Source organism: Oncorhynchus kisutch, linkage group LG11, assembly GCF_002021735.2.
Source record: "Oncorhynchus kisutch isolate 150728-3 linkage group LG11, Okis_V2, whole genome shotgun sequence".
Taxonomy (NCBI): Eukaryota; Metazoa; Chordata; class Actinopteri; order Salmoniformes; family Salmonidae; genus Oncorhynchus; species Oncorhynchus kisutch.
Genome location: NC_034184.2, coordinates 31,837,030 through 31,850,429, shown reverse-complemented (window position 1 = coordinate 31,850,429; position 13,400 = coordinate 31,837,030). Strand labels below are relative to the sequence as shown.

Below are 13,400 nucleotides of genomic sequence, written 5' to 3'. Positions count from 1 at the left end.
GAGAACTTGTTCTCAACTAGCGTACCTGGTTAAATAAAGGTGAAATAAAAAAATAAAAATAGAAACAGGCCTCTCTCATCTTTTTAAGTGGGATAACTTGCACAATTGGTGGCTGACTAAATACTTTTTTGCCCCACTGTATATATTTTTTAAACAACCTAAAGCGTTACGAAACTTCTATCCTTCCTTGAGAGGTAAAAACAAAAAAAACGCCACCTGCTGGAGGGAAACAGATTTTCCGTCGAGTTGGGCCACTTCCTTTGCCTCTTCCGCACTGTCGGAATCCAGAAAATTAAGGGTCACTTCCGGACACGGTAGACTCCTCCTCACCACTGTCTGAGATGCACATTATGGAGTTCAATGAAGAAAAAAAAACGATTTTAACGGCCTGACAGTTAATAACACATAATTTCTTATTCATTTAGTTGGAAATTATGACTATTTTAAATTCCATTCAAAAATGTATTTGACGGCGAAGAATATTTATGCCATCATGTGCAATGCTGCCCAATGAAGACACTGTTCTGGTTCGAATTGGTAGCCAGTAAACGCGATATTGTAGCTATTTTACTGAATTAGCAACATTCCATTGATATTTGGTTGCTCATCGTCACTAGCTTATACATAACCATTCCCAGGTAGGCCTACAGTAGGGGAGGCTGTGTTCATTGCTCTCAGCTGACTAACATTTTCACAACCCTACGCAGGAAATTTGTGTGGGGAATTCTTGCTATTTTGCATGACATCATCATGCAAATACAGGTAAACTATATATTTATGCGAGATTACATGCATCAGTAGCTCGAAATAGATCATGGTGTAATATAAAACACCATGGAGCTGTGTATTGGGAGCAGCAGCCTGGCTAACTAGCTAGCTAACGTTAGTGGTGATGAGCCATGCATGGGGTAGGAAGAAATTCTAGCAGCGTTAGCTAATAGTTAGCCTTTTAAAAATGACCTGTTACATTTACAACAAGCTGTTAATATCGAGAGCCCTTATGTGCCATCGCTTAGCTAAATACTTTAATTGTATTTACATGATTCTGCCGTCAACCATATTCATCTATTGTTGGCAAGGATCTGCAGGCCACTTCGTTTTACGAAGGTAGGCTTTTGCAACCTTAGTTGTCAGTAAGGTGACATATTGAATAAATGAAACAGCCAATTGGTTTTGATTTAAACAAATGTATGCTTGATTTAATAACCTATTGTTGAATATTAATCAATTGCAGTAATATATGCATGAGATATCAGTCTTGTCATTTTTTATATTTTTTATTTGACCTTTATTTAACTAGGCAAGTCCAGTTAAGAACACATTCTTATTTTCAATGACAGCCTATGAACAGTGGGTTAACTGCCTTGTTCAGGGGCAGAACGACAGATTTTTACCTTATCAGCTCGGGGATTCGATCTTGCAACCTTTCAGTTACTAGTCATATGCTCTAACCACTATGCTACCTGCCGTCGTAGGTCTACTGTAGTTGGATTAAGAATATCAGTCATATATCAGCTGACTGTAACCATTGTGTGTTTAGCTTCCAGGTTGTAGGTGAAATGCAGGCGAAGGTATGCGCCAGGAGGACCTCTCTCGTCACTGAGAATGGGCAGGCTTGTGGGGCATCTGCGGACTCCCAGCTCCCATTTAGGTGCCCTCGGTGTGGGGAGCGTGAGAGGTTCAATAGCCTGGCCTCCTTGAGAGACCACCTGGAATACAGCCACAGCTACTACCACACCATGCACGAGCTGAGCCTCCCGACCCGCAGGGGGCACTCTCACCCAGAGAGAGTCCTGCATGTGCGTTCCCTGAGTGACACACGAGAGGTCACTAGCTGCATAGAGAGGTGTCGTACGCATAGTGTGGGGACGCAGGCAGCGGAGGAGATACAAACTGAAGAAGAGGCCCGTAAAGATGATTTAAAATTCCACAAGTCCAGCCCTGGGACAGATCATATCCCATTTCCATTTGACAACCCTCCAGACCCAGGCAGCAAGCCTGAGGCGGTGTCCCCAGAGTGGAGTGTCTGTGCTGGGGAGGTGTCGGTCAGGCGCAGGCTTGCCAAGGTCCTGCTGGCAGCGGACAGCACCATGCAGAGGAGGCTGCACAGGGTCAGCACGGAGCTGGCCCAGACGGACACAGAGCTGCTGTGTGAGCGTGCCCACTCCCAGCACCTGGCCCAGGAGAGGCAGGAGGTTCAGGAGCGGGAGAGGGCGCTAAGCCACCAGGTGGACATGGCCGTGATGGTGATCGCCACACTAAAGGAGCAGCTGAACGAGTCAGAGTACGAGCTGGAGAGGAGAGAACAGTGAGTAGTGTCTGAGCCAGTAACTCAGTCTTAACATTTCCTTACGGTATTGTTAGTCAAAATCATAATCATGAGGTCAAATGGCAGACAGTACACTAATCTGGTAACTCCTTAGATTGTTGCTGTTGCTAATGGAGTTATTGTAATTTTGTCAGTAGCAATATTCTTTAGCATGTTACTAGATACGCCCCCCATTGTCCGTTCCCCCCCCCAAGTCTTGAATTTGTATCTCTGTTTTTTTTCTTCTTTTTTTCTTCCAGAGAAGTCATCACCATTCAGAATTTTCTGGAGGCTGCAGCCCAGCATGAGATATGTGGTAAAGTTCGGATCCAACGTTTCATTGAGAACCTGCTCAAACGCATCGCCCTGGCTGAGAGGCTACTGGAGTACTATCAGAGCTCACCCAGTCCACCAACCTACACCGATTACATGGTACTGTACAATATCAAGCCTGTTTCCTACTACTGACAGCAATGTGTTTACAAAGACAGATTCCTTTTCAAAGTATTTTCTGGCAGCTGCTCTTACTTGTTTTTAGATGGCAACGGAAAGACGGTTAGAGAGAGATTAGAGAATATCATAATTGTTACACATTTGAACCCTTCTGAGACCTGCCGATCGTAACTGGCCTCCCAGATTCAGTTGTGGAGTTGAGAGGAAGCCTATGCAGATATGTTTTCTTCCTCCGTATTTATGTAGAAAAGGGAAACATGATAACCTTCCAAACATTCCAGAACTGGATAATATCAGCTTTTGAGTTTTGGTGTAAACAGTATAAATAGCTGACATCTTTTCATCTCCCCTGCAGCACCAGACAGCTGAAAATGGACCTCATAGAATAACCAAAAGCAGGCGAGTTTGTGAACCTCATTTTTTTACTGTTGATATACATGATCTACGTTTTCCATAGTTGTGCCCATGAGCTTTGGGCTGTGCCTTAGTGTCTCACTTTGATTACAATGCTGAGTTTCCAGTTTCAAAGGTTAGGACATGGTTACATATAAATTATACATAGGGATCCCTTGTCGCAAATGAGATTTTGTGTCCTCATTCATTAGTAATGATTCTGAGATTTATCTTCTCCACTAAGTGAGTCTGTCATCGTTACCTGCTGCCTGTTGAAACATTGGTTTTGTGTCTGAGGTTTGTTGCACTGTTCCCTGATTCTAGGTCAGCAGGTTATCAGCTGTCACAGTCCTGTCCCCAGGAGGGTAGAATGCACCCCTCCCAGTTAGGACGGGCGTTCCCCAAAGGCCCTAGTGAGAGAGTGGGTAACTCTGGCTACTTCAGACCTGACCGCAGGGATGAAGCCTGGACCCAGCGCCGCAGATCAGCTGGATTTGAGGACTAGGTAACCTGACCAGGGCCCGACAAATGAATGTATATATGATAAGTATTTACTGAATGTATAGATAATACTGAGCAGGGGATGCTTTATGGCCATGTGTACGCTAGTTTTTGCTACATTCTGTCCTAGAGGTTGCTACTGTCCTAGTTTCAATTTTGGAAGTACTGTAGAAACTTGATGGATAGGTATTTCTGACCCTCATTGGTGTTTTAATTACTATTAAATCATATTATTGATGGGTGTAGATCTAATAAAATACAGAATTGTATACAAAAAAACTAGATGGTGGAATTGTTAAATGTCCACTCCAGTAGAAATCCACTTTTGAGGTGAAAGATGGCCAGAGCTTACTCAAGATGTTGCACAACAAGTTAAGTCAATAAGTCATCATATTAGTCAAAGTACGATATATTTGGGCTTTAAGTGACACATCCAAACTTCCCACTTCTTGCAAATCTTTGTGAATGTGGTATCTCTTCCTGTGATATGACATAGAAATTATTTTCAGCCTATGTTTCAGGGCTGGGTTTTATTTGAATGTTACCACCCACTAGCATGGCATTGTTTAGAGCTTTGGCCAGAACCAAAAGGTCGCTGGTTCGAATACCCGAGCCGGCCATGTGAAAAACCTGTCTGTGCCCTTGAACAAGGCACTTAACCCTAATTTGCTCCAGGGGCACCGTACTACTATGACTGACCCTGTAAAACAACACACTGCACCTATCTGGTGTATGTGACAATAAAAACAGCTGCAAAGTTATTCCTCTTTGTGACTGAGATGAGCTAAACAGTATTGTGTCCAATTGGCTGGCTGAGCCATTGAGCAAATTTAAATAGGGGTACAAATGTTTTTACACCTCCACTTTTTTTTTTTTACCAGAAAAATATCATAATCCATTGGATAATTTGTACATTTTCACTTTTTTTTAAAGGGGGGGTGGGTCCTTTAAACTCAAGGTCAAATGCAGATTTTTTTTTTAATCTCAATATCAAATCATTTATCAGTTACGAAAAAAACTAACAAATTGCTTCTGAGCAAAAAGCCATTTTATAAGTAAGACTTTTGCTAAAACTGTCTGGTCTGAGTGAAGGACCTAATGGGATAATGGGAGAAGCCGAATAGAAGGGATATGTAACCTGAAAACTAGATGTTATTGGCAGAGAGGTTTGAAACTCTTTGTTATCGGTCTATTAACTTATACCGCCTGTTAGGCCAAACTCCACCCATGCAAAACGAGCTGAAAGTTCATGCGACCTTTTCAAACAGCTTTTTCATAATTTTCACAGTATTATTCCAACCTTGTAGTGTGTGTGTGTGAAAGATATACTACCTTCCTCTGGGGGGGAGAGGGGGGGGGGGGGGGGGCTGGCTCTAACCAGAATGGAAAGAGGAGTGGAAGGCCCCAGTGCACAACTGAGCAAGAGGACAAGTAAATTACAGTGTCTAGTTTAAGAAACTGAAGCCTCACAAGTCCTCAACTGGCAGCCTCATTAGATAGTACCCGCAAAACACCAGTCTCAACGTCGAAGATGCAACTCCGGGATGCTGGCCTTCTATGCAGAGTTGCAAAGAAAAAGACATATCTCAGACTGGCCAATAAAAAGAAAAGATTAAGATGGGCAAAAGAACACAGACACTGGACAGAGGAACTCTGCCTAGAAGGCCAGCTTCCCGGAGTCGCCTCTTCACTGTTGACGTTGAGACTGGTGTTTTGCAGGTACTATTTAATGGAGCTGCCAGTTGAGGACTTGTGAGGCATCTGTTTCTCAAACTAGACACTCTAATGTACTTGTCCTCTTGCTCAGTTGTGCACCGGGGCCTCCCACTTCTTTCTATTCTGGTTAGGGCCAGTTTGCGCTGTCCTGTAAAGGGAGTAGTACACAAGTGTTGTACGAGATCTTCAGTTTTTTGGTAATTTCTCGCATCGAATAGAACAAGAATAGACTGAGTTTCAGAAGAAAGTTATTTGTTTCTGGCCATTTTGAGCATGTAATCGAACCCACAAATGCTGATACTCCAGATACTCAACTAGTCAAAAGAAGGCCAGTCTTATTGCTTCTTTAATAAGGACAACAGTTTTCAGCTGTGCTAACATGATTGCAAATGGGTTTTCTAATGATCAATTAGCCTTTTAAAATTATAAACTTGGATTAGCTAACATAATTTTCCATTGGAACACAGGAGTATTGATTGCTGATAATGGGCCTATGTAAATATTCCATAAGAAATGTGCCATTTCCAGCTACAAATACACTGTATTTCTGATCAATTTGATGTTATTCTAATGGGCAAAAAAATAGCTTTTCTCTAAAAAAGTAAGGGCATTTCTAAGTGACCCCAAACTTTTGAACGTGTAAATAAAGGGAACACTAAAATAACACATCCTAGATCTGAATGAATGAAATATTCTTATTAAATACTTTTTTCTTTACATAGTTGAATGTGCTGACAACAAAATCACACACAAATTGTCAATGGAAATGAAATTCATCAACCCATGGAGGTCTGGATTTGGAGTGAGGAAAACCACACTACAGGCTGATCCAAATTTGATCTAATGTCCTTAATGAGTCAAAATGAGGCTCAGTAGTGTGTGTGGCCTCCACGTGCCTGTATGACCTCCCTACAACGCATGCTCCTGATGAGGTGGCGGATGTTCTCCTGAGGGATCTCCTCCCAGACCTGGACTAAAGCATCCGCCAACTCCTGGACAGTCTGTAGTGCAACGTGGCGTTGGTGGATGGAGCGACACATGATGTCCCAGATGTGCTCAATTGGATTCAGGTCTGGGGAACGGGCAGGCCAGTCCATAGCATCGATGCCTTCCTCTTGCAGGAACTGCTGACACACTCCAGCCACATGAGGTCTAGCATGGTCTTGCATTAGGAGGAACCCAGGGCCAACCGCACCAGCATATGGCCTCACAAGGGGTCTGAGGATCTCATCTCGGTACCTAATGGCAGTCAGGCTACCTCTGGCGAGCACATGGAGGGCTCAAAGAAATGCAACCCCACACCATGGCTGACCCACCGCCAAACCGGTCATGCTGGAGGATGTTGCAGGCAGCAGAACGTTCTCCACGGCGTCTCCAGACTCTGTCACGTCTGTCACGTGCTCAGTGTGAACCTGCTTTCATCTGTGAAGAGCACAGGGCGCCAGTGGCGAATTTGCCGATCTTGATGTTCTCTGGCAAATGCCAAACGTCCTGCACGGTGTTGGGCTGTAAGCACAACCCCCACCTGTGGACGTCGGGCCCTCATACCACCCTCATGGAGTCTGTTTCTGACCGTTTGAGCAGACACATGCACATTTGTGGCCTGCTGGAGGTCATTTTGCAGGGCTCTGGCAGTGCTCCTCCTGCTCCTCCTTGCACAAAGGCGGAGGTAGTGGTCCTGCTACTGGGTTGTTGCCCTCCTACGGCCTCCTCCACGTCTCCTGATGTACTGGCCTGTCTCCTGGTAGCGCCTCCATGCTCTGGACACTACGCTGATAGACACAGCATACCTTCCTTGCCACAGCTCGCATTGATGTGCCATCCTGGATGAGCTGCACTACCTGATCCACTTGTGTGGGTTGTAGACTCCGTCTCATGCTACCACTAGAGTGAAAGCACCGCCAGCATTCAAAAGTGACCAAAACATCAGCAAGGAAGCATAGGAACTGAGAAGTGGTCTGTGGTCACCACCTGCAGAACCACTCCTTTATTGTGGGTGTCTTGCTAATTGCCTATAATTTCCACCTGTTGTCTATTCCATTTGCACAACAGCATGTGAAATTTATTGTCAATCAGTGTTGCTGGACAGTTTGATTTCACAGAAGTGTGATTGACTTGGAGTTACATTGTGTTGTTTGTGTTCCCTTTATTTTTTTGAGCAGTGTGTGTATATATATATATTTAAAAAAAATGTTTGACTGCACTGCCTCTAGGAGCGCAGAACAGCTAATACAAAGCAAAGTATTTTATTCCAGCCCTGGTATTCAGGTCTATATTGCGCTTCTGCACATAATCATAATACTAGTGTAATTTAAGTATTAACAAATCATATACAGTAGGCCTAGCTTTGCAAAAACTGAGGAACAGTAGTGATTTGAATAGAAATCTATGAAATAAAAACATTCTGGTATCCTGAGCATTCAGCTGTATCTGTCAAGCACATAGCCTAAAGCTGTGGTCATCAAGAACAGGCTCATCATGCTTGCTATGTCATATTTCATAACGGGCTTTAAGGTTCCATGTCACATTCCTCTTTTTTAATGTACAGAGATGCATACTTTGAATCAAAGGCCGTGATTTTTAACCAAAACACGTCATTTTTTTCTAGGCCTAACAAGCACAGATAACAGATATGTCCTTTCATTTAAATGTATGTGTGATGGGTCATCCTTTCTCTGGTAAAAAGAAATGGAAACTCTGTGAATGTAGCGAAACGTGGGGGTAAATTTGAATGAAATTGTGCATCCTTATTTGCTGTGGTGATGTATCTATGTTTACAAGTCAATTCACTCCATCAAACCATGAGAATGTATTCGAATGGTAATCAATGTAAAACAAATGTCTCTTTTGGTATTTGTTGTAACTGTATGTTTTGTTATTGGTGTTGATTGATATTTTGTATAGAGCTACTGTATGTCTCAAAGTGAAATGTAGTTTTATGAAATTAAGGCAATGTAGCAAACAAATGAATATACTCAATCTTTTTATAGTTATTTATTTACATGGTGCTGCTGTATAGACCAGGGTTGAAGTCAATTACAAGTTCAAATTCAGGAAAATAATTGGATTTCTAAAGCAGAACTCCTGAATTGACTGAAATTTAAATAGAATTGTCACCAACCCTTATGTAGACCAAGTCCCCTTCTGGCATTGATATTGAATGTTGAACAATACTGTGCTTTGTGGCTAAGTATAACTTTTTATTTGGTTATTTTTCTGACATTTCATAATGAAACCGTGACCAAACAGCCTTTCTCACGGGAAGTTTTCATGGATCATGGGGATGTCGATGGGACAAGATCAAAGCCTAATATGTTTCATTGTCTACAGTTGTGGCCAAACATTTTGAATGACACAAATATTAATTTTCAGTCTGTTGCCACAGTTTGTATGATGGCAATTTGCATATGCTCCAGAATGTTATGAAGAGTGATCAGATGAATTGCAAGTAATTGCTAAGTACCTCTTTGCCATGCAAATGAACTGAATCACCAAAAAACATTTCCACTGTATTTCAGCCCTGCCACAAAAGGACCAGCTGACATCATGTCAGTGATTCTCTCGTTAACACAGGTGTGAGTGTTGACGAGGCTGGACATCACTCTGTCATGCTGATTGAGTTCAAATAACAGACTGGAAACTTCAAAAGGAGGGTGGTGCTTGGAATCATTGTTCTTCCTCTGTCAACCATGCTTACCTGCAAGGAAACACGTGCAGTCATCATTGCTTTGCACAAAAAGGGCTTCACAGGCAAGGATATTGCTGCCAGTAAGATTGCACCTAAATCAACCGTTTATCGGATCATCAAGAACTTTAAGGAGAGCGGTTCAATTGTTGAAGAAGGCTTCAGGGTGCCCAAGAAAGTCCAGCAAGCACCAGGACTGTCTCCTATAGTTGATTCAGCTGCGGGATCGGGGCACCACCAGTACAGAGCTTGCTCAGGAATGGCAGCAGGCAGGTGTGAGTGCATCTGCACGCACAGTGAGGTGAAGACTTTTGGGGGGTAAGCCTGGTGTCAAGAAGGGCAGCAAAAGAAGCCACTTCTCTCCAGGAAAAACATCAGGGACAGACTGATATTCTGCAAAAGGTACAGGGATTGGACTGCTGAGGACTGGGGTAAAGTCATTTTCTCTGATGAATCTTTTTTCTGATTGTTTGGAAAAAAAGCTTGTCCGGAGAAGACGAGGTGAGCGCTACCATCAGTCCTGTGTCATGCCAACAGTAAAGCTTCCTGAGAACATTCATGTGTGTGGTTGCTTCTCAGCCAAGGGAGTGGGCTCACTCACAATTTTGCCTAAGAACACAGCCATGAAGAAAGAATGGTACCAACACATCCTCCGAGAGAAACTTCTCCCAACCATCCAGGAACAGTTTGGTGACAAACAATGCCTTTTCCAGCATGATGGAGTACCTTGCCATAAGGGAAAAGTGACAACTAAGTGGCTCGGGGAACAAAACATCGATATTTTGGATCCATGGCCAGGAAACTCCCCAGACCTTAATCCCATTGAGAACTTTGGTGAATCCTCAAGAGGCGGGTGGACAAACAAAACCCCACAAATTCTGACAAACTCCAAGCATTGATTATGCAAGAATGGGTTGCCATCAGTCAGGATGTGGCACAGAAGTTAATTGACAGCATGCCAGGACGGATTGCAGAGGTCTTAAAAAAGAAGGGTCAACACTGCAAATATTCACTTTTTGCTTCAACTTCATGTAATTGTCAATAAAAGCCTTTGACACTTATGAAATGCTTGTAATTATACTTCAGTATTCCATAGTAACATCTGACAAAAATATCTAAAGACAGTGAAGCAGCAAACTTTGTGGAAATTGATATTTGTGTCATTCTCAAAACTTTTGGCCACGACTATACAATGCATAGAGGGCCCTGTTACCAAAAGGGTTAACGGAATGCTTATACAGTACTTTGAATCAGATTTTAATGATTTTATGTGTGTGCTTCAAGTACGTTTTTGTCGCAGGTATTCAGTTCACTACCTTTGTCTGTCTTTGCATTGTGGAAGTAATTGGACTTAGATGCATGAGGTGCATAGCTTTTGTGAGAGCATGCTCCTTTATATAGCAAATACAACGTGTTAAAAATATGTAACTTGTAGTTTTGTAGCGGAGCGAGGTATATGTATATTTTAATGGTAGCAGAGAGTTGCATAATTGAGCAAAAGAGCACTTTGGGGCTTATGGGTTTCATCAGGACATTGTTAACACTGGACAATCAGAAAGAGAGGTTAAGGTGTTGATGTGACCAGAGATAAAGTTAGATTAATTATGTGTTACTCTTATATCTACAAGTTTAGTCTCCCTGGTTTATGTTTGTAGGTGGGGTTTATTTGCAAGAATAACCTCTTGTTTTGTGCCTTCACTTGAAACACTGTAGTCTGTATAACACTGTGCAAAATGCAATACTGTGAACAATTATACTACTTTTGTTTAAACTTGCTGGCCTGTGTGACATGAGTAAAAAACAAAATACAAAAAATCTCTTTTTGTTTCATTATTCAAATCCAAATGTAAAAATAATAACCTGTGTGCATATGTGCATGGAGAGAACAACCATTTTTTTGTAGTGTGTATTTATTGCTGTCTTTTCAGTCATCTTTTGTGACATTTAGAGACTCGAGCATTATTGATGGTTGTAAATTAAGCTACTTCTACTGTACTTCAAACACCATATTACTCTACATTAGTGAAGTACTTAACTTAAAGTTTGATTATTCACAAATGTGTATAGTGGACATTGAAATCCTTAATCTGTCATGCATATTTGTGAGTAGGTTTGACAATGGAGAGAACAGGCTTGTCTTTTTGAGAATGAATGGGTTGCTCTCATCTCACTTTAACAGTGCGTCAGAGTTCTGTTCATTTGACGTCAGCCCTTTATCTAGTGCCCTTTCATATCCGGTGACTTGACCAAAGGTAGTGAGTGGTCACTAACTTATTTAATAATTCATTTAAAACATGAAATTAATGAATTAGACCTTGATGTCAATTTATCAGAAATTATTTGGGAATATATAATACTGTAGCCTATAACACACACGTGCCACAAAAAAAGTGCAATACTCACTGATGGCCACTCAGTGTCTCCACTGCTACAGTTATAATAATGTGTCACTATTTGGATAGACTGGATTTTCTGTCTGTAGATGCTCTATATAGTTTGTTGATAGTATGACCATCTGTTGATAAGCAACTGCTTGCTAGGAGTAGGTTTATAATAATAGTAAGGTTTATGGTTAGAGATAGTTACACTGAACAAAAAATATAAACAACATGCAACAATTTCAAAGGTTTTACTGAGTTACAGTTCATGTAAGGAAATCAGTCTGTTGAATTGATTTCATTAGGGCTTAATCTATGGAATTTACATGACTGGGAGTACAGATATGCATTTTATTTTTTTATGGTATGGGTGTGGATCAGAAAACCAGTCTGTATCTGGTGTGACCACCAGCGCACCTCATGCAGCGCCCCACATCTCTTTCGCTATAGATTGGGTTTTCGTTATAGGCTGTTGATTGTGGCCTATGGAATGTTATCCCACTCCTTTTCAATGGCTGTGCGAAGTTGCTGGATATTGTCGGGAACTGGAACACGCTGTTGTACTCGTCGATCCAGAGCATCCGAAACGTGCTCAATGGGTAGCATGTCTGCTGAGTGTGCAGGCCATGGACGAACTGGGAAATTTTCAGCTTCCAGGAATTTTGTATAGATCTTTAAGACATGGGGCTGTGCATTATCATGCTGAAACATGAGGTGATAGCGGTGAATAAAAGGCATGACAATGAGCCTCAAGATCTCGTTACCGTATCTCTGTGCATTCAAATTGATAAAATGAAATTGTGTTCATTGTCCGTAGCTTATGCCTGCCCATACCATAACCCCACCTCCACCATGGGGCACTCTGTTCATAACGTTGACATCAGCAAACCACTCGCCACACGACGCCATACACCTACTTGATACACACACTACATGTTAATGTTTTTAAATGTATGTAAATTGCCTTTTGTCTGTAATTTCTTTTTCGTTATGCGTCGGACACCAGTAAGACTAGCTGTCGCCATTGGCGTAGGCTAATGGGGATTCTAATGAATCAAATCATACCATCATCTGCCAGGTATAATTGAAACCAGGATTCATCTGTGAAGAACACACTTCTCCAGTGGCCATTGAAGGTGAGCATTTTCCCACTGAAGTCAGTTAAGATGCCGAACTGCAGTCAGGTCAAGACTAGAGGTCGCCCGATTAATCGGAATGGGCGATTAAAAATATTAAAAAATGTGCACCTTTATTTAACTAGGCAAGTCAGTTAACACGTTCTTATTTTCAATGAAGGCCTAGGAATGGTGGGTTAACTGCCTTGTTCAGGGGCAGAATGACAGATTTTTACCTAGTCAGCTCAGGGATTCAATCTTGCAACCTTGCGGTTAACTAGTCCAACGCTCTAACCACCTGCCTCACGAGGAGCCTGCCTGTTACGCAAATGCAGTAAGAAGCCAAGGTAAGTTGCTAGCTAGCATTAAACTTATAAAACACAATCAATCAATCATAATCACTAGTTATAACTACACATGGTTGATGATATTACTAGTTTATCTAGTGTGTCCTGCGTTGCATATAATCGATGCGGTGCTCATTTGCGAGAAAGGACTGTCGTTGCTCCAACGTGTACCTAACCATAAACATCAATGCCTTTCTTAAAATCAATACACAGAAGTATATATTTTTAAACCTGCATATTTAGCTAAAAGAAATCCAGGTTAGCAGGCCATATTAACCAGGTGAAATTGTGTCACTTCTCTTGCGTTCATTGCACGTAGAGTCAGGGTATATGCAAAAGTTTGGGCCGCCTGACTCATTGCGAACTAATTTGCCAGAATTTTACGTAATTATGACATAACATTGAAGGTTGTGCAATGTAACAGGAATATTTAGACTTATGGATGCCACCCGTTAGATAAAATACCGAACGGTTCCGTATTTCACTGAAATAATAAACGTTTTG

The 13,400-nt window shown here is 41.9% G+C and overlaps 1 protein-coding gene across 3 annotated transcripts; it reads left to right on the top strand.

The window, feature by feature from the left end:
• Positions 1-308: 308 nt before the first annotated feature.
• Positions 309-8,937, top strand: LOC109899762 (protein ZNF365-like). Of its 3 annotated transcripts, XM_031835628.1 has the most exons (6): positions 309-762; positions 1,541-2,308; positions 2,569-2,740; positions 3,117-3,160; positions 3,479-3,659; positions 8,890-8,937. In XM_031835628.1, exons 1-5 carry the CDS (start codon positions 740-742, stop codon positions 3,657-3,659), a joined length of 1,188 nt encoding a protein of 395 aa, XP_031691488.1. In that variant the 5' UTR covers positions 309-739; the 3' UTR covers positions 8,890-8,937. The 3 variants fall into 3 exon arrangements, with proteins under 3 accessions (XP_031691488.1, XP_031691489.1, XP_020350862.1); XM_031835629.1 differs by lacking the exon at positions 8,890-8,937 and having other exon boundaries at positions 309-638; positions 3,479-4,544; XM_020495273.2 differs by lacking the exon at positions 8,890-8,937 and having other exon boundaries at positions 3,479-4,544.
• Positions 8,938-13,400: the final 4,463 nt, after the last annotated feature.

Bases quoted from the DNA above. Each gene is read 5' to 3' on its own strand.
- LOC109899762 (XM_031835628.1), top strand. From the start codon at position 740: ATGACATCATCATGCAAATACAG. The intron at 763-1,540 runs GTAAACTATATA...TTGTGTGTTTAG, and splicing joins ACATCATCATGCAAATACAG to CTTCCAGGTTGTAGGTGAAA. The intron at 3,161-3,478 runs GCGAGTTTGTGA...CCCTGATTCTAG, and splicing joins CATAGAATAACCAAAAGCAG to GTCAGCAGGTTATCAGCTGT.